Below are 18964 nucleotides of genomic sequence, written 5' to 3'. Positions count from 1 at the left end.
AATGAATGAATGAATGCATAAATAAATAAATGAATACACGAATAAATAAATAATTAAATAAATACATTAATGACTAAATACATGAATAAATAAATCAATAAATGAATACATAAATCAATAAATAAATAAATACATGACTAAATAAATGAATGAATACATCAATACATACATGCATAAATGCTTACATGGATAAATGCATACATGGATAAATGCATACATGAATGAATGAATGAATGAATGAATGAATGAATGAATGAATGAATGAATGTGGACACATCTCAGTACATTGAAGCAACATTCGTCTTTCTTCACGGAGGATAAAGAAGATACACCAGCGAGTATTAGGATATTATTTGTCTTTGGGATTCTTTCTTCACAGAGGATAAAGAAGATACACCAGCGAGTATTCAGACAGAATTTGTCTTTGGGATTCTCTATCATTTGCTTTCAAATATCAGTCGGTTCGAGCCCGTCATTTACGTAAGTTCACGACGTGGTTCTGGCAGTAGAAATCATGATGCAACTCGATCGAATACTATTTTACATTACGTCGGATCAGTTGTATCTTAAAAATGCTAACATAACAGTACTTGGAAAATACATTTTGATAATCCAGAGCTCACCTGGGAATCAGGCTGACATCACCTGGGCTGTTCGACCTTCACATTCCTTGTTCGACCATCTCCAAGTGGATCGTTACTGATCAGGCAGGGAGCACCAAAACAAAACAAAAATAAAAAAAATCGAACATAAGCATCAAACTATAAACATTTTTGGCATCAAAAATAAATAAAAACAGCACCTACTTCCTTTTCCTTCCTTGACGTCTGATATTTGCTGTCACTTTCACACACTTGCCCCTCCTGCTTCCCACGTCTGCAGTCCGTCAGTCAGTCTCAAGGACAAACGCCGCAAACACACACACACACACACACACACACACACACACACACACACACACACACACACATATCAACACACTTCCTTGCACGGCATTTTGTGTTCCGCTCGCCTACCTGTCCACTTCGACAGCTCACGGGGGAAATCCTAGAAGAGTGGACAATAGATGATATGCAACCTTCCCGAGACTTCCAATCGCAACGGGATACTGGAGAGGAAGGGATGGGACAGCAGGAATATCACAGGCAAAAAAAAAAAAGAAAAGTGGGGGAGGATGGGAGGAAAAAGAACATGTGAAATGGAAGATGACGATAAGCAAGGGAAATCATCATATGTGATGAATTATTAAATATAAAATAACTATGTAAATGCTTTTAGAAACATTTCGTCTTTTTGAGTTTCTTTCTCATGACCTTGAAAAGTCATCCACGCTAGATGACACTTGCATAATGCTAGCTAAAAAGATTATTAGCTATTACTAACGATTAGCTATCAAGCTATCTGGCTAGCTATATAGCTATCTAGCTCGCTGGCTAGATATCTAGCTCGCTGGCTATTGGCTAGCTTTCTATCTATTTGAGTTACTTCCGTGTTGAGTGAACACTGGCACGTGTGGCTGCCGCTGCTCACCCACAGAAAAAAAAATATACCGTAACTGTAAAGTGACCTTGAGTTTTGAAAGGCGCTTCTAAATGAAATGTATTATTATGATTATTATTATGCAGTGTTCATATGAATGCAGATATTTATTTTAAAAAAATCAAAATAATATCACAATAGTATCAAATAGGTTCAAATGGAGTATATAATTAACAATAATATAATTATATAAACAGAAGATTTCTATTTAGTATCTAGCTGGCTATCTATCGAGCTAGCTCTCTATTTGCTATCTCGCTGGCTAGCTATCTGTCGAGCTAGCTCTCTAAGTTATTTGGCTATCTGCCTAGCTAGTTGGCTATCTATTAGTTACTCAAATAAATAGAAAGCTAGCTGGCTAGCTGGTAGATGGTAGTGGATAGCTAGCTGGCGTTCTATCTATTAGTTATATAGCTATCTGGCTAGCTAGCTGTGTCAGAAGAAACAAAATGTCTGAATTGACTTTATGGGCTCATTAATATAAAATGATGTACTTGTCATGTTGTCAGTGTACCAAGAATCAGCGTCATCTTCCGCTTGCTGTCAAGTCACTTTATTGGCCTTTCTCCTGTACAAAATGAGCATTTCACAGTGTCAGGATTACAGTCACACCAACTATCGTAAAAGGCGGCCATAAAGACAAAAAAAAACAATTTGAAAGAACCACACATTTCTCAAATCTATTGATTTCCATGGTAATCAATTGCACATTCTTGTAGGTAGGTTACTAATTTAAAGCCATTTACAATCAGCCACTTTTTATAATTAATATATCTTTTTTTTTTAACGCGTCAAGACAACCGTCATAGAAACTGTTTAAACTACTGAATTTTCACAATAAAGTTGCACTTCACCGTCTTAACATATCTCCAAAACGAGGTCGCATAAAACACCCGGGAGAAACGTTTCGAGTCACTATTTAGATCAAAAATATTTGCATAACAAATAAAAATCCAACATTTTCAAGGTTCATCTGATTTTTTGGGGGGGAGGAAACTTCAAAATTCAAAAACGTTTCATATCTGGCTAAGGGCTACTGTAAAAAGTCACCAAATAAATCCATGATTTTTACATCTGCGTCCAATAATACGGTGTGCCTTGTGTATATATCCAATACAGAAAGCGCACCTATAACTGAGATCGTGCCTTTTAATACAGTACACCGTATAGTAGTGAAAATACGGTTAAAAAATAAAATAATTTAACTTTGTGCCAAAATAGCTGCACGTTACCTTAAAGGATAACCGACGCCTAAGGAAAAGTTGTGTCCATAATTTGTAAAATCGCTTCAAATGACTTCTACTGAGCGGATTCTACAAAGATTCCACTGCACATAGCTATATTTTACGTTTTAAGACTCACGCTGAATATTCAGGAAGTCTTGTTTTTGAGTTGGTGATGAGTCCTCACGTGACGTCACTGAAGGAACGCCCCTGACCGAGAAAGCGACACACAATGCATTTTGGGTACTTTGTTTGGTCTGAAAACTTCGTGTTGATGGCGAAATTAGAAGGAAAACACATAAATAATGCGATGGTGAATCGTTGTGCGTTGCACCAAGACTACTATTTGATATTCGCTGACACAATTTCCCAGCAGACAAATCAGCCCTTTTCCAACGGAGCTTGGGCGCCATCTTTTGCATTTTTTGGGACGCTACATTGCTGTCATTGACGGCTCGAATTGATACGGGAGGACTTCTTTAATCGATTGCAAACATTTATGCTTTCCTCTTCAGAACTATTTGAATCATATTCATAACTGGATGAGTAACAAGAAAGCATCTTCTGAATCTGAAGCCATTGTTTTGATTCTCCAACAAGGCAAGACGTCTTGGGGTGACATCACAACCAAGGGGGCGGGACCTTCTGAAACTGGCCACTTCCTAGTTCATTTTTTTTTCAGATTTTGGACACTTTAAGTCATTTTTATTGGTGTTTTGCATTTGACTAAAAATATCATACTGTGTATTTTGGGTATTTTAGATGCTATAAAACGTTTTTCTGATGTCAGTTAGGAAACAAAAAAGTGGTGTCGGTTGCCCTTTAATGAGCTAAATCTTCAGTGGCTCACCTTTTCTGATGGCCTTGTATGATGAGGCAGAAAAGGTCGTCAAATCTCAGTCTTTGCTTCAGGTCATGTCCAAATCCCCAACATGGGAAATCAAGTCATCTTCACATCGACCCAACCCCCCCCCCCCTTTCCCTTCCCCGCAGGTTCGCGGTGACACAAACCAATTATCTCGTCGCTCGGCGATCAGTTAAAACCCAACCCGGTGCCTTTCGGTCTCTGAAGGGCTCTGATTGGTTCGGTGATGCCCCGCCCCTCGGGACCCAAGCCCACACCCGGGGTCCATCCCATGCTCTGCAACATGCGGTTGCCCAGGTTGGTGTCGGGAATAGGCAGCGCGCTTTCGCCCACCGCGGCTGAAACGAAGATGGCGAGTGGACACAAGAGGTTGGTTAGCGATGGATTTGAAGTTCACATTGTCACATTTTTATTGTGAGAACATTGAGAAAGGATCTAAAAAAAAATCTTGAAACTAAAACAGAAGAGTTCAATTAATTTGTGATATCAATTACAGTGATACCTCAGTTTACAAACGCTTTAGCTCACAAACTTTTCGCCTTACGAACATTAAATTCGCGAGAATATAATCTTGACATACAAATTAGTTTTCGGCCGACGAACCAAACCACACAGCGCCACGGTGGCTGGCGGACTAGTTTTCCACACCCACTTTCTTTGAGTGCGGACATGGTTTGTTATCGAGTGGAGTATTTTTGCCATTAGTGTTAAGCCGAAGAGGACACAAAAGAAAATTACGGTCGAGAAGAAGATCATTAAAAAACACAAACAAGGTGTGCGTTTGTGTGACTTAGCCTCCCACTACCAGTATGCTAAGTCGACCATTGCTACGTGTGGCTAAGGGTGTTTCTGTGTTGTCTAAGCAAAGGTCTCACGCAAAAGAAGAGGTTGAAAAACGTATGTTGATTTGGATTAACGAAAAGCAGCTAGCATGGGACAGTGTGAGTGAGAGTCTTATCGCTGATGAAAGCACAACTACATCAAAGACCATCAAAAAGGTAAATAAAACGACTTTGTTATACAGTAGTTTATTTATTTAATTACAATACAATAACACATTTCTTATACATAAAATAAGGTATGTTTTGGGTAGTTTTAAGCCTTATTCAGTAGAAAATTATGTTTTATGGGGACCTGGGAACAGATTATTCTCATTTTAATGGTTTCTTATGAGAAATAAATGTTTGGGAGACTAACCTTTCGCCTTCCACAGACTTTCTGGGAACCAATTAAGTTCGTAAACTGAGGTATCACTGTATATTTCACTCCACACACACTCAACCTCTGATGAGTGACAGCCAAAGGAGGAAGTGGACAACAAATTGCGAAAGTGTGTCTTCCTTGAAGCGACGGACGCTAGCCATTTCCTTCCTTCTCTTCCTGGAAGTTGAGTCTCGAGAGGTCTAGCCCATTACGCCTTTTTAATCCTCGCTTTATTTCCACGTAGGGTTAATCTGTTGTCTCGTTTACACTCTTCGGGGGCCAAGTTCCAGCGCAAAAAAAAAAAAAAAAATTCACATTGGCTCTGGGCACTCTTTGGCTTTTAGATGAGGTCGGAGTGGCTGATGAGCTTATCCGACTATCGCTTGTGGCTTTGACGGCCGAGTGTGGTCTGGCGGAGCTTAGTTGGGTTTGTTTGTTTTATTAACTCCTCAATGAGAAATAGTTTTTCATTAAAAAAAAAAATGTTAGGACACTAATTAAAGACGTAGAGTTGCGCATTCAAGTACCTGAAGGCGTCGTGGAACCGAGGGGGGCTGCCTTGCGCCTCCGCTTGACATCTCCCATGCACAGAGATCCAAGGTGGCCGCTCGTCTGTCTGCCAAAACAGATGAAGACAGCAACATTTAGAAAAGAAGAAAAAGAGCAATCAACGACAACAAAGATGTCCTTCCTCACCTGTTAGCCGTTTTTACCGAGCAGCTCCGACGATGGCCTCGTTCCGTCCGGGGGTCCCAGTGTAACTATTGCGAAGGATTAGGGGGCGGGGGGGGGGGGCAATCTTAAATGGCAGACTACACTGAAGACCAAGCATGCAAGCTTTTAGCTAAACATATAAAGTAGCAAAAGACTCTTGAAACCTTCTCAATTGACCACTGTGTGAAATTCAGATTCCCAAATTCTTCTATTTCACCTCCAATGCGTCTTATCTAGCACCATAACTCACCTGCCCGTGTTCCCTCCTGGAGCCTGAGCTGAACCAGGGCCTGTTGAGGATGAAACTTTAGCGGATGTGACATCAGCGCATCTCTATGACTCAAAGATGCATTTTGAAAAAGGAGGTTAAAGTAACTCACTCGTGACCGTTATCGAAGGCCTGACCGCTGCTGCCCTGCAGCAGGTCATTACAGGGTCTCGGATGCCCGTGGAATCGGCTCAGCCGTGCTTGGAAACCTGACATTTACAAAGTGAAAGAAAACATTGGAAGTGAGTTCCAAAAACACATCATGAGATGCTTTTATTTTTGTGGAAGAATTATCGGAGAGTTGGTGGCGATTTATATGACAAGGGGGGAAAAAACTCCTGTTAGGAAATTGATCTGAAAATTCACATTAGCTTGGGTTTGGCCCTGGTCGCCCCCTACTGGTAGAATCAAACAAATTCAAAATTAAATCTACAATTAGTGTTACTTTGCCTATGTGGACCACGTGATGTTTTTTATTATTCATTTTTGTAATGTTAAACTGACAGTATTGTCATGATGATGCAAAAAAGTTAATGGGAAACCGCCTTCGTGTATCAGGGTTCAAACAGTGCAGTTAACAGACGTGGCAAAATACAAACACCAGTACGATAAAAGAAACAAATAAATACATGAACAAAAAAAAAAACAATTATTTTATCAATGTAATTATTTATAGGTTTATTAATGTTTTTGGTCAGTTATTTATTGATGAATTAATTTATTTATCAATTTATTGATTTTTCCATTTATTTATGAATGTATCCATTAACTTGATCTGTTTTATTTATTTATTATTATTCGTTGTTTATTGATGTATTATTTATTATTATGCACGCGCGCATGTATGCATTCATGTATGCATGCATGTATGCATGATAGCATGCATGTATGCATGTGTCCATTTTTTTATTTATACATTTATTTATTTTTCAATTTATTTATTAATTTAACCATTAATTTGTTGATCTGTTTTATTTATTTATTATTAATTATTTGTTGTTTATTGATGTATTATTTATTTGCATGTATACATGCATGTATGAATGCATGCATCATAGCATGCATGATGGCATGCATGTATGTATGCATGATAGCATGCATTAGGCATGCATGATGGCATGCATGTATGTATGCATGATAGCATGCATCATAGCATGCATGATGGCATGCATGTATGTATGCATGATAGCATGCATTATAGCATGCATGTATGTATGCATGATAGCATGCATTAGGCATGCATGCATGTATGCATGATAGCATGCATCATAGCATGCATGATGGCATGCATGTATGTACACATGCATGTATGCACACATGCATGCACGCACATGCATGCACACATGCATGCATGCACGCACGTATGCACACATGCACACACATATGCACGCATGCATGCACGCATGCACTTTTTATTTTTTTATTTCATTATTTTGTTTTATTATTATTTTTTTTATTCATTTATTTTTTAATTATATTATTTCATTTTATTATGTTATTTTATTCAGTTTTTTATTACTGAATTATTATTGTATTTTATTATACTTATTAATAATAAAAATAATTATTATTTTTTTATTATAAAATAAAATAAAATACAATAATAATAATTATAATAATAATTATTATTATTATTATTATTTCACTTTTTGCTCCTACCTCTCCTGGTATTGGTGCTCATGAGGGGAAAGGAGCCCGTGAGGATGTTACTGAAGACCGGGTCATTCAAGTCCAGGTCCTCCGAGCAGGCGTCGCTCTCCCACCAGGGGATGACACCCGCCACGCCACAAGCACCCACGCTGACCGAGCCAGGTTCCCCTTCGCAGAACCAGTCGCTCTGCTCGTCGTCACCTGCGAGTAGACATTTGCCGATTTGGCGATGCTATTTGTTGATATTAATGGAGAGTGATGTGAAATATGACCGTGAGGATGAAAGTACCTTGCCGGCCTTCGTCGTTGGTGTAGAGGCCGCCATCGCTGCTGTTACTCACGCTGCTGGTTTCACTGGAGGTACAAAATGACATCACATTTTGTTTTGGAGAGAAAAAAAAATACAGTAGTTTCCGGACTATAAGCCGTGACTTTTTTCACAAGCTTTCAACTCTGCGGTCTATGCAACGATGCGGCCAATTTGTGCATTTTTTTCCTAATGGCCTCCATGGAGCGCTCGAGCACGAAAGGTAAGAGTGAGACACATATATGTTCCGAGGAAGACGCAAGTTAATGTAACTACGGTAACTACGAGTGTGAATCGTGCATTTAAAGTGTCCCTCCCAGTTGAATTGGAGGCTTGGATAACCAGCGGCGAGAAATGCGTTTATCCCGCTGCTCGCCCGCAGAAAAACTGATCCTGCGACTGTAAAGTGACCTTGAGAGTTTTGAAAGGCGCTTCGAAATAAAATTATATTATCATCATCATTATTATTATTATTATTATTATAAAACTGGTCGTACGCAAAGAGCAACTTTAGCGCAAGTCTGCAAACATATTTCTTCTGTCTCAGTGACTTGGTATGTTTTTGTACCGAGACCTGTTAGCGAGCGCTAACGTGTCGCTGCCTTGTGTCACCTGAATGTTTTTTTTTACCAGCCCTGTTCAGTCTGTGTTACTACCGTAATGCATGAAGTGTTGCTGTCGCGTAATTGGCACTGTTTTGAAAGAAAAGTGAAGGTATATTATTAAAACTTTGAAAACTTTTTCTTTTTACCGTCTTTCTTTATAAACACGCGGCCTATCGACAGGCGCGGTTTATGTATGCACATTGTCCTTTAAAAATGTACTAGGTGAGGTTTTTAATCAGGTGCGCTTTTTAGTCCGGAAATAACGGTATCTGTGAGCTGGATTATGTTGTATTTTCCATGATATCATTGAAGTTTTGCATGTCTTTTCATGAGTGGACTTTCTGTCCATATGGCTCTGACGAAGATCATCATCATGACCTCCTAAAATCACTCCTGACTTAGCAAAAGTGACAAAATGGCCTCCGGCGGGGGACAGTGAGGAAGGAAGAGAAAAAAAGTCCAAACACTAACCACCTGTCGCTCATGTCCTCATCAGAACCCTTGTGCTCCTCCAGCTCCATCTTGTCCTTGCATCCTTCCCCCACAGATGAGACGAGCTCCTCGCTTTCCACCACCACTCCTTCATCGGTAGCCTCCATCCCCATTCTGTGGGGGGCCATCTTCCTCTTCTTCATTCTGTTCTTAATTCCCGTCGCCGGCAACGGGCCTCCGCCACAGATTTCCATAACCGTCCGACCCTCAACGGGATTTAGCCGGCTAGGTCCGGCGCCTACCGCGCGAGACTTGGGGACGGACGGCGGGGCCGGCATCACTGCAGACGGGAAGTCCGGTTCGCTGGGGGGATCCACAGCCATGCGCTTGACCTTACGTCGTCGTCTGAGGCTGCGGGTTCCCTCTGCGGACCCTAGCACGCCCGGGTCGTCCGGCCAAAGGGGTCGCTTGCTCCTACCCGCGTCGGATGTCTGCGGCGTGCGGCGTTTAGGGCCCAGCTGCTCGTCCGAGTCGCTGTTATCGCGAGTGTGGTTGTTTGCGGCGGACACAATTCCGGTGCCAGCACGGTAGTCCTGCGCAAAACATAAATAAACACATCAATAAATAAAAATAATCAGTTGACCACAGCCAAGCCTAAATAAACATTGTGCTTGACTTGAATTGAAAATCCAGTTCCACTCCAGTCCTCTAGGTGGCGGTAAAGCTGAACGCTAAGATGGCTCGCTCTCTAGCTGGCTAGCCATAAGCTATATATCGGCTTGCTAGCTAGCTTTCTATCTATTTCTCTTACTATTTCTCTATTTGAGTTACTTCCGTGTTGAGTGAACGCTCGCGTGTGTGGCTGCCGCTGCCCACCCACAGAAAAACTCATCCTATGACTGCAAGGTGACGTTGACAGTTTTGTAAGGTGCTTCTAAGTGAAATATATTATTATTATTATTATTAGTAGTAGTAGTAGTATTGTTATTGTTGTTATTATCTAGATAGCTATCTAGCTAGCTTGCTAGATAGCTATATCGGGAGCTAGCTATTAGCTATCTATTAGCTAGCTAGCTTTCTTTCAAATTGAGTGACTTCCAGGTTGAGGCAAGGCTCGCGTGTGTGGCTGCCGCTGCTCACCCGCAGAAAAACTTATCCTGTGACTGTAAAGTGATCTTGAGAGTTTTGAAAGGCGCTTATAAGTGTATTATTATTGTTGTTGTTGTTATTATTATCTAGCGAGCTAGCTATTAGCTATCTATGAGCTAGCTAGCATTCTTTCAAATTGAGTGACTTCCGGGTTGAGTGAACGCTGGCGCGTGTGGCTCCCGCTGCTCACCCACAGAGAAACTTATCCCGTGACCGCAAAGTGTCCTTGAGAGTTTTGAAAGGCGCTTATAAATGAAATGTATTATTATTCTTATTATTATTGGGCGGCAATTTCCATAAATAAGCAATTTTCCACTTCCTGATGGGTCATTTGCTTCGACTACACACAGGTAAATGGCTAACTCACTTTACTCATATTTACTTCACTTGGAGAAAATTACCAAATATCTTTCATTGAGATGAAACGTCAATCCTTAAATGTTGCAAATGCACCGTAAAATGGACTCACCTTGTGCTCTTCGACGCTGGACTCGGAGCCCTCACTCAGGTGAGCCGTCTCCCAGGGCGGGTGCGGGTTGTCGGAACGCCGTTTGCGGCCTCGCCGCTTCCGGGCTTGTCTCTTCAACAGGCAGCCCACGGTCAAAGCGTGTTCGCCGCCATCGCCAAAGCCGCCGCGCGCCGCCTGCTCCGAGCTCTCCTCCAGGGCTGACACCAGATCATGGACCAGTTCGTCCATTGTCCGGCGAAAGTGCCTGAAGTGAAATATCATTTTTTTAAACGGGGTTAATGTTTACTGTCAATCAAGTTTAATTTAAATGATGTAATCACATGTTTTTTTTGGCTGACTTTCTCCCGTTTCCTCAGACTTATTTCTACACTTATGCATTTCAAAATCAACATATCTACTAAGATTGGTGTATTTGCTTGTTTGTTTTCATTCATTCAATCAATATGTATCATGTAACATTAGATTTTTAACACATGGTGGAATTCAGAGATCGATTAAGACAGCCAACAAACGCAGTGGAATGTAGTATGTTGACTGGACAGACAAGGCCAAATTTTCTTGCAGTGCATGCTTTCACAGGGCGTGTTGTATTTAGATCTACTTGTTTTGATGACCCACAGACAGCGCTCCTCATTTGGGAAATTGAATGTCACGACATATATTTACCGATTTGATTACATTAAATCTCAAAATCATGCCACATTAACGCTACGAGTTGGCTTTAAACTCAAGTGGCCTGAACACACAATTTATCCCATTATAACGGGAGTGTCACACACTTACAACAAAAACTCTTTTGCTTATAAGTCCACGTGTAGTTTTGTCGCGTTTTGTTTTTGCAGCCATAAAATCAACATGGGCTGTTAGCTTCGGATGCTAACAACACTCAGAGTTGCTAGTTGCACATTTGTAACCCTTGACTTCCGTTTAAAAAACGCAACTAAGCTCTAATCGCACTCGTCCAGTGCAACTTACGTTCATTGGTTGTCTTTTGATAAGAAGCATAAGACGACGACAATGACGAAGCTCCGATGCTAACCGGATAGCACTGTTAGCAATAGCCAACCTTAGCCGGCTGTTGCTTTCAGCGTAAAACGGCAACAATTTCTTTTCTTTTTTTCCTCACCCACCCTTCTCAATAAAATGACCTACCAGCCGTTCCCCGCTTTGCCGATGCTTTTTCGGTTCGCCGCGCGGAACATTAAAGCCACCAAATGCCGTGCACGTTTAACCAGAAATGACGAAAGGACATTTAAACATCACAAGCTGCATCCTGACACAAAAGCAACGCTAAGGAGGATATACAACACTGAACGCAACTATAGGTGTGAGGGGGCCTTCACTTACAATTGGAAAGGCGGACTCCCACTGAGAAATCGTCGCTATCGTGTTTGCACACATAATTGTCGAAATTGCATTTGGTTATTTGTTTGAAATCGATCCTATTATGTAACAATACAGTTGAGATTCTTAGATTGCAGTTGTGTTTTTTTTCCTTATATTTTATCTGTAAAAATGTTGCATTTGCTTTACATATGAATCAACTGAAAATAATACATTAAAGTCTGGCTTCCTTTGAGCCCGACCTGCAAAAATAAGGCACTGCCGTGTTTCAGAAAACATTTACTGAGGATATGCTTTGACCATTTTTTTTGTCAGGGTGGGTTTTTATGAAAAACGGGGCTGACAATGTTCAGATTAAGGGTATTTTGTTCTGTAAATAAAGTGTATGACTCCAGTGCCAGAATTTTTTTTATCATTTTCACTCAAATTCCAGGACCCACAGAATACGTATTGAGTTTTAGGACTATATAAACATCCAATGCAGCATAAGAAACTTTAGACTTTATTCTTTCATTAGAAAACAAATAGTTAATTCCCAAGTTATTATTATTCTTGTTATTATTATTATCATCATCATATATTAATTAGTGACATTCATTGTATTAGTTATCTAGCTAGCAGCTATCTAGTTATCTAAGTGGCTAGCTATCTTTTTGTCGTGATTCATTCTTTGTAGATTTCAAGGACTTAATAGACTCAGAATCATCTTTGACATCCCGAGGGAAAACAAAAAGTTTTCGGTCCGTTACAAATGATGTTGTATTAGCTATCTATTAGCTAGCTAGCGAGCTAGCTGTTAGCGGTCAAGCTGACTGGCTATCAGCCGGCTAGCTGGCTGGCTAACAGCCGGCTAGCTGTTGGCTATCAGCCGGCTAGCTGGCGGGCGAACAGCCGGCTAGCTGTTGGCTATCTGGCTATCTATTACCTATTTATTAGCTATCCATTAGCTAGCTAGCATTTTATCTATTTGAGTGTTTGAGTGAACGCTGGCGCATGTGGCTGCCGTTGCTCACCCACAGGAAAACTTTACCCTGTGACTGTAAAGTGACAGGGTAAAGTGACAGAAATGAAATGTATTATTATTATTATTATTATTATTATTATTATTATAAAATATATTAAAATTATCGTTCATGTTTGTTTGGGGCATGCTAACAGTTGAATTGCGGGATAGGTTACTTGAAAAGTAGATATGCGTACCCAAAAAGGTCGGACACCTTTGTGCTAGACAATTGAAGGCCTCGCCCTGCGATAGAAACATGCACTAGATGGCACCTGTGCGCGACCACAAAGTGCACTTGTCACGCGTGCGAGTCAGAGACATAAAAGTCAGTCCCGATAGAAGAAATTTAGTCCTGGGGAGAAGACAAGAGGTGCACATGCTTTGACGGGTAAACAAGCCAAGCGAGTAAGAGACTTCTGTCGGTTTGTTTGTTTGTTTGTTAGAACCTGGTTATTTTCTGAGGGGTCCATCGCTTAACGGAGACTGACCTTTTCTTAAAGAAAAATGTAGTATAAAATAGATAGGCTGATGGAATTGAGAATTATTGTAAATGTCGCTTCACCTACATGTGTTTCTATTCCTGCATTTATTCATGAGTGAATGAAATCTTGATACTACGTTGTAGAATATTTATCAAATGGCAAACCTCTATGAATACTGTATTAGGCTAAAGGTCCGTTTTCGCTATGCAATATGAACTATGAACCGATGGCCACTGATTATTGTGCTGGTGGGAAGACCTGCTTATCAAAATAAGTGTGACCTTTCTGCCTGTCATAGAAAAGCAACCTGAGAAATACTCATTCAACAAACTAATGTTTGTTGAATGTGGTGTAAATTGAAGAAAACAAGAGATATTTAATGTTAGTTCTAATAGTCGTTTTTTTTTTTGTATTGTATGTCATAGTTTGTGAGCCATTCAGGGATCACATCATGGACCAGTTGCAGAACACCAGCATGGATGCCTTCAACGTGACGTCGGCAAACAGCAGCGCTGTTGTTTTTAAGCCCTTTTTGTCACCCGCGGTGGATAAAACCATTAACGTTCTCATGGTGATGGTCTTATTCATCACCATGATCTCACTGGGATGCACTATGGAGGTGTCCAAGATCAAGGTGATTCCAGGGGGGCCTTCTATCAATCGTGGATAACCGGGAGGGCATACTATTAATCACTGTGTTGATATTCTTTCCGCCAGGGTCACATAGTGAAACCTAAAGGTGTGCTGATTGCAGTCTTGGCCCAGTATTGTGTCATGCCGTTTACAGCGTTTTGCTTAGCCAAGGTTAGTTTGACGGTCATATTTGATCCGTACAGAAATGTCGCACTATCCTATTGATATTTATTACACTGATAAGATAATAATTATCTGCGTTAAAGGAGCTGTTGCTTGCTTGCATGACACTGTCTGCAGTTGTTGACTGAAAATCACAACAAGTACCGTATTTTCCAGTGTATAAGCCACACCCAAAAGCCTTGATTTTCATTAAAAGATTACTCTGCGCCTTATATGCGCCACTACTGTAACGTGGTGTTCCTTATATTTCGAAAACTTATCTATTTATGTATTATACTATGAAAACTATTATCATTCAATGGTGTGCCTTATACTCCGGTGCGCCTTATATATGAAAAAAGTTTAAAAATACATCATTCATTAGAGGTGCGCCTTATATTCCGATGCACCTTATACACCGGAAAATACAGTACAGTGATACCTCGGCTTATGAACGCTTTAGCGAACAAACGTTTCGCTTTATGAAAATTAAATTCGCGAAAATGTAATCTTGGCATACGAACTAGTTTTCGGGAAACACAGGGAGCACCAAAATGGCTGGCGGACTAGTTTTCAGCGGAAGAACACCAAACCACACCCACTTTCTTTGAGTGCATTCAGTGCAGATATTTTTTTGTTATGGAGTGGATACTTTTACGTGACTTAGCGTCCCAGTACCAGTATGCTAAATCGACCATTGCTACGTGTGGCTAAGGGTGTTTCTGTGTTTCTAAGCAACAATCTCAGGCAATAGAAGAGGTTGAAAAACTTCTGTTGATTTGGATCAACAAAAAGCAGCTAGCAGGGGACAGTGTGAGTGAGGGTATTATCGCCGAGAACGCACGGCTACTTCACTCGGATATTATCAAGAGGCAACCACATCAATGACCATCAAAAAGGTAAATAAAACGACTTTATTATCCAGTACAGTTTATTTCTTTAATTACAATACAATAGCATATTTATTATATATAAAATAAAGTATATTTTGTGTCATTTTAAGGCTTATTTAGCAGAAAATTATGTTTCATGGGGACCTGGAAACGGATTATTCTCATTTTTAATGGTTTCCTATGGGAAATTAATATTTGGAAGACACACTTTTCGCCTTACACACACTTTTTGAGAACCAATTAAGTTCGTAAGCTAAGGTATCACTGCATGATGTTTTTTACATCAAAATTGTACTTCAAATATATTGAGAAGATCGTGTCGCACTCATAGTACTCACTCCATACTGCTAATCATCATTCTTGCTGTTTGCAGGGCTTCCAGCTAGCTGACATAGCCGCTGTGGTGGTTCTGATCTGTGGGTGCTGCCCGGGGGGGACACTCTCTAACATCTTGGCCTTGGCTATGAACGGCGACATGAACCTAAGGTACACAGAAAACACGTGCGTCGGTTATTTTTCTTGTCACGGTGGAGTTCAATAACCTGAATGATGCTATCAAGTATACACTTTCACTTCCTGTCGTCATTAAGAGTTGATTGACCTGCATCATCATAAAAACGATGATACCGTAATAGTAATACTGTAATTAATTAATCACAGCATGGCAAAACCCTGTCGGCCATTCACCCCGGTAGGATCGATCTTTAGAAAGAAGCAGGTGTGTCCCCCGTGTTGCTAGTCTGTACATTCTTGCTCTATCAGATCAGACAAGCACAAAGTGAAGTTACTTTATGGCTCGATGTACAGTAGTTGTCAGGCTCGCATACTCCACGAGTCAGAGCGAATCGTATTACAGTGATACCTTGGCTTACGAACTTAATTGGTTCTCAGAGAGAATGTGTAAGGCGAAAAGGGTGTATCTCAAAAATAGATTTCCCATAGGAAAACATTAAAATGAGAATAATCCGTTCCAAGATGCCGATAAAACATTATTTTCTACTTTCTAATTTTCTTAAAACTACAAAGAATATAGCTTATTTTATGGATAATAAATGTGCTATGGTATTATAATTAAAGAAATAAACAGTACTGTATAATAAAGTCGTTTTATTTACCTTTGTGATGATCGTTGATGGCTTGATGGAATGGAGTGGCCGGTTTCATCAGCATTAAACACTTGATGAGGAACGTAGCCTTCTTCCTTCACCATCTTGAGGAATGATCCCTTGTAGGTGCTTTCTCTGCTATAATTTTACATTGTTCCTCATCAATTGTGTTCTGTTTAGCTGGGTTGATAGCTTTTTTGCATCAAGTGTACAGATGGCTTGTGCGGGTTATTTGTGGCGCCTGATTGATGGGATATTTTAACCTTGCAGTCTACAATCTGTCTTTGAACTATCAAAGTTGAAACGAGTCCAAATGTCTGTGACTGTTTTCTATCCATTTTGTCACTCTCTCGCTGTCGTATGCCTGTCTCTTTAATGTTTAAACCACCTCCCCTCACTGCTGCGTTCTTGACCAATCACGTGGCTTTAACCGAAGACTGGGGGCGGGTAATAGAGGACAAAACCAAGACGGCTGCCATTTACTTGTTAGTAGAACGGGCTCATTCACGAACAACACATCTCATTGTGGCAGCTCCATGTGTATCCTGAAAAATAGTTCGTATGCCAAGGTAACAGTTTCATAAATTTAACGTTCGTAAACCAAAAAGTTGGTAAGCCAAGGGGTTCGTAAACCGAGGTATCTATTTACCTGTCTGTTTTACCAATCGGAAGGTTAAAAGTCACGTGTTCCTCTCCACAGCATTGTGATGACATCATGTTCCACCTTGCTGGCTCTGGGCATGATGCCGCTGCTGCTTTACCTTTACTGCCAGGGCTTCGGCGACCTGCAGAACGCCATTCCTTATGTTGACATTACCGTGTCCCTCGCTATGATTCTCGTGCCCTGCGGAATCGGGATCCTCATCAACCACTACAGGCCACAATATTCCAAGATCATCACCAAGGTGGCTCATGAGATGCTCTACAGCATTTTACACAGTATATAAAGAAGTCAAATTTCAAAATAAGAGCATATGTTGTGTGTGTGTCTTAGATAGGTCTGACCATCATGTCCATTTCCTCCGTGGCGATCGCCGTCGTGGCAACCGTAGCGATCCGCAGCGCCATCCTGGCCGTGATGTCTCCTCCCCTTTTGGCCACCGGCGTCGTCATGCCATTCGTGGGCTTCAGCTTCGGCTATGTCATCGCGTCCATCTTCAGGCTTAGCCAAGCGTGAGTCACACGGCGACGCCTCTTTATTAATTGAACTGGGGACTTGCGGCAAGGTGGAGGGAATTAGGGACCATTTTAATACCAGTGGAATTCTTTAGGCAGGGAAAGCCTACTAGAACATCAGAACTGCTTTTGGGGTTAATCAGAAGTGTGGCCCGAAACAGATTTTAGATCATAATAATAATACATTTCACTTATCAGAGCCGTTCAAAACTCTCAAGGTCACTTTACAGTCACATGATAAGTTTTCTGTGGGTGAGCAGCGGCAGCCACACTCACCAGCGTTCACTCAACCCGGAAGTAACTCAAATAGATAGAAATCTAACTAGCTAGCAAATTGATAGCAAGAGATATCGAGCTAGATAGCTTGCCAGCTACATAGCTAATAGATAGCGACCTAGATAGCTAGCAAGCCAGATAGCTAATAGATAGGAAATAGCTAGCAAATGATAATAATTATAACAATATATGATATGTGATAGACAAAACACAGCTTGCTGCCGCGCCGTCATCACAAATAGATAGAAAGCTACGTAGCTAGCAAATTGATAGCAACAGATACCTAGCTAGATAGCTAGCCAGCTAATAGATGGCGACCTAGATAGCTAGCTAGCAGGCCAGTTAACTGATAGGAATTCTAATAATAACAATATATATGACAGACAAAACACGGTTTGCTGCCGCGCAGTCATCATCACAGATAGATACAAAGCTAGCTAGCAAGCCAATAGATAGCTAATAGGTAGCCAGCTAGATAGCTGTCTCATTTCCAACACAGTTCTCTAAATCCTGAAGTGTTTGGATCTTTTTACGTTCATTCTGTTTTTAGTTATTTTTCAATGTGATTGGTTAATGCCGAATGCAGCAAAAAACGATTGCGGCTTGGAATTGAAGCGAATTTACACGTGGTTTCTTTTGGTCAATGGATGCTACAGCTTCATGTTTGTTTTCAACATTTAGCACTCCGAGACTAATAAAGGCTAATCCAATCCAATCTCAACAAATAGCCAGCAACATAGTTCCCTATTTTGTACACAGCACTCCCCTCAAATACTTATACTGTATATTTCCCGTATCACCACTCAGGGAGCGAAGGACCGTCGCTATGGAAACAGGCTGCCAGAACATTCAGTTGTGTTCAACTATCCTGAAGCTGGCCTTTCCACCCGACGTGATCGGCCCACTCTTCCTCTTCCCAATGGTGTATATATCCTTCCAGATGTTAGAAGCCATGGTGCTCATCATCGTCTACCGGTGCCACCAAAGGCTCACGAGAAAAAAGAAAGGTCAACAACAGCCACTTCCCTTGTAATAATAGAAACAGAGATGCATTGACATTAGATTGGAGATGGTTGAACCTTTGCATTCAATTAAGCATTTTAATTTCTAATTGGATCTGTGTGCTATCTGACCAACAGATGTGTACCAGCCGGCGATGACCGATCCTGGACTGAAAGCACTTTCCGCAGGGACAGTATGATGGACTCTCGTGTCTGAATCGATTTACGGAAGGAAAGACTGATTTTTGTACGTGAAACGTCAACTTTAGGACTGTCTGGTTGACAATAAATTTCTAATACAGTGATACCTCAGCTTACGAACTTAATTGGTTCCTTTCCAGGTCCCCATAAAACATAATTTTTGCTAAATAAGCCTTAAAACTACACAAAATATGCATTACTTCATGTATAATAAATGTGCTATTGTCTTGTAATTAAAGAAATAAACTGTACTATATAATAAA

At 40.7% G+C, this 18964-nt stretch overlaps 3 protein-coding genes across 9 annotated transcripts in view; 1 reads left to right on the top strand and 2 right to left on the bottom strand.

Annotated features, from left to right (window-relative positions):
- The window catches only part of LOC148883597 (estrogen-related receptor gamma-like), a 24277-nt gene extending 22198 nt beyond the window's left edge, over nucleotides 1–2079 (bottom strand). Inside the window, exons 1-4 of the mRNA XM_089021418.1 lie at nucleotides 2034–2079; nucleotides 1017–1108; nucleotides 807–895; nucleotides 624–699 (exon numbers count right to left, since the gene is read on the bottom strand). The gene's annotated coding sequence lies outside the window, so the exon portion shown is untranslated. The remainder of the gene's footprint in view (nucleotides 1–623; nucleotides 700–806; nucleotides 896–1016; nucleotides 1109–2033) is intronic.
- gpatch2 (G patch domain containing 2) lies at nucleotides 2077–15420 on the bottom strand. Of its 7 annotated transcripts, XR_016118377.1 has the most exons (11): nucleotides 11577–11737; nucleotides 10425–10668; nucleotides 8846–9399; nucleotides 7752–7816; nucleotides 7472–7663; nucleotides 5925–6021; nucleotides 5795–5849; nucleotides 5527–5591; nucleotides 5358–5446; nucleotides 3613–3965; nucleotides 2077–2107 (listed from the first exon to the last, which is right to left on the bottom strand). XR_016118377.1 is itself a non-coding variant. In XM_089021414.1 (10 exons), exons 1-10 carry the CDS (start codon nucleotides 15297–15299, stop codon nucleotides 3796–3798), a joined length of 1551 nt encoding a protein of 516 aa, XP_088877540.1. In that variant the 5' UTR covers nucleotides 15300–15420; the 3' UTR covers nucleotides 2077–3795. The 7 variants fall into 7 exon arrangements, 6 of the variants coding, with proteins under 6 accessions (XP_088877540.1, XP_088877542.1, XP_088877538.1 ...); XM_089021414.1 differs by lacking the exon at nucleotides 11577–11737 and adding an exon at nucleotides 15280–15420 and having other exon boundaries at nucleotides 2077–3965; XM_089021416.1 differs by lacking the exon at nucleotides 11577–11737 and adding an exon at nucleotides 11772–11840 and having other exon boundaries at nucleotides 2077–3965.
- Nucleotides 13057–18964, top strand: slc10a1 (solute carrier family 10 member 1). The gene is made up of 8 exons (XM_089021420.1): nucleotides 13057–13176; nucleotides 13679–13887; nucleotides 13971–14057; nucleotides 15315–15427; nucleotides 16748–16952; nucleotides 17042–17220; nucleotides 18307–18506; nucleotides 18639–18964. Exons 2-8 carry the CDS (start codon nucleotides 13705–13707, stop codon nucleotides 18698–18700), a joined length of 1029 nt encoding a protein of 342 aa, XP_088877546.1. The 5' UTR covers nucleotides 13057–13176; nucleotides 13679–13704; the 3' UTR covers nucleotides 18701–18964.

Source organism: Hippocampus bargibanti, linkage group LG19 (assembly GCF_051943395.1).
Source record: "Hippocampus bargibanti isolate YZ-2025 linkage group LG19, ASM5194339v1, whole genome shotgun sequence".
NCBI lineage: Eukaryota > Metazoa > Chordata > Actinopteri > Syngnathiformes > Syngnathidae > Hippocampus > Hippocampus bargibanti.
This window is presented reverse-complemented; position numbering and strand designations above follow the sequence as displayed.

Bases quoted from the DNA above. Each gene is read 5' to 3' on its own strand.
- gpatch2 (XM_089021410.1), bottom strand. From the start codon at position 11,626: ATGTTCCGCGCGGCGAACCGAAAAAGCATCGGCAAAGCGGGGAACGGC. The intron at 7,664-7,751 runs GTACTTTCATCC...GTCTACTCGCAG, and splicing joins CAACGACGAAGGCCGGCAAG to GTGACGACGAGCAGAGCGAC. The intron at 5,592-5,794 runs GTGAGTTATGGT...CCTTCGCAATAG, and splicing joins CCAGGAGGGAACACGGGCAG to TTACACTGGGACCCCCGGAC.
- slc10a1 (XM_089021420.1), top strand. From the start codon at position 13,705: ATGGACCAGTTGCAGAACACCAGCATGGATGCCTTCAACGTGACGTCG. The intron at 13,888-13,970 runs GTGATTCCAGGG...TCTTTCCGCCAG, and splicing joins TGGAGGTGTCCAAGATCAAG to GGTCACATAGTGAAACCTAA. The intron at 15,428-16,747 runs GTACACAGAAAA...TCCTCTCCACAG, and splicing joins AACGGCGACATGAACCTAAG to CATTGTGATGACATCATGTT.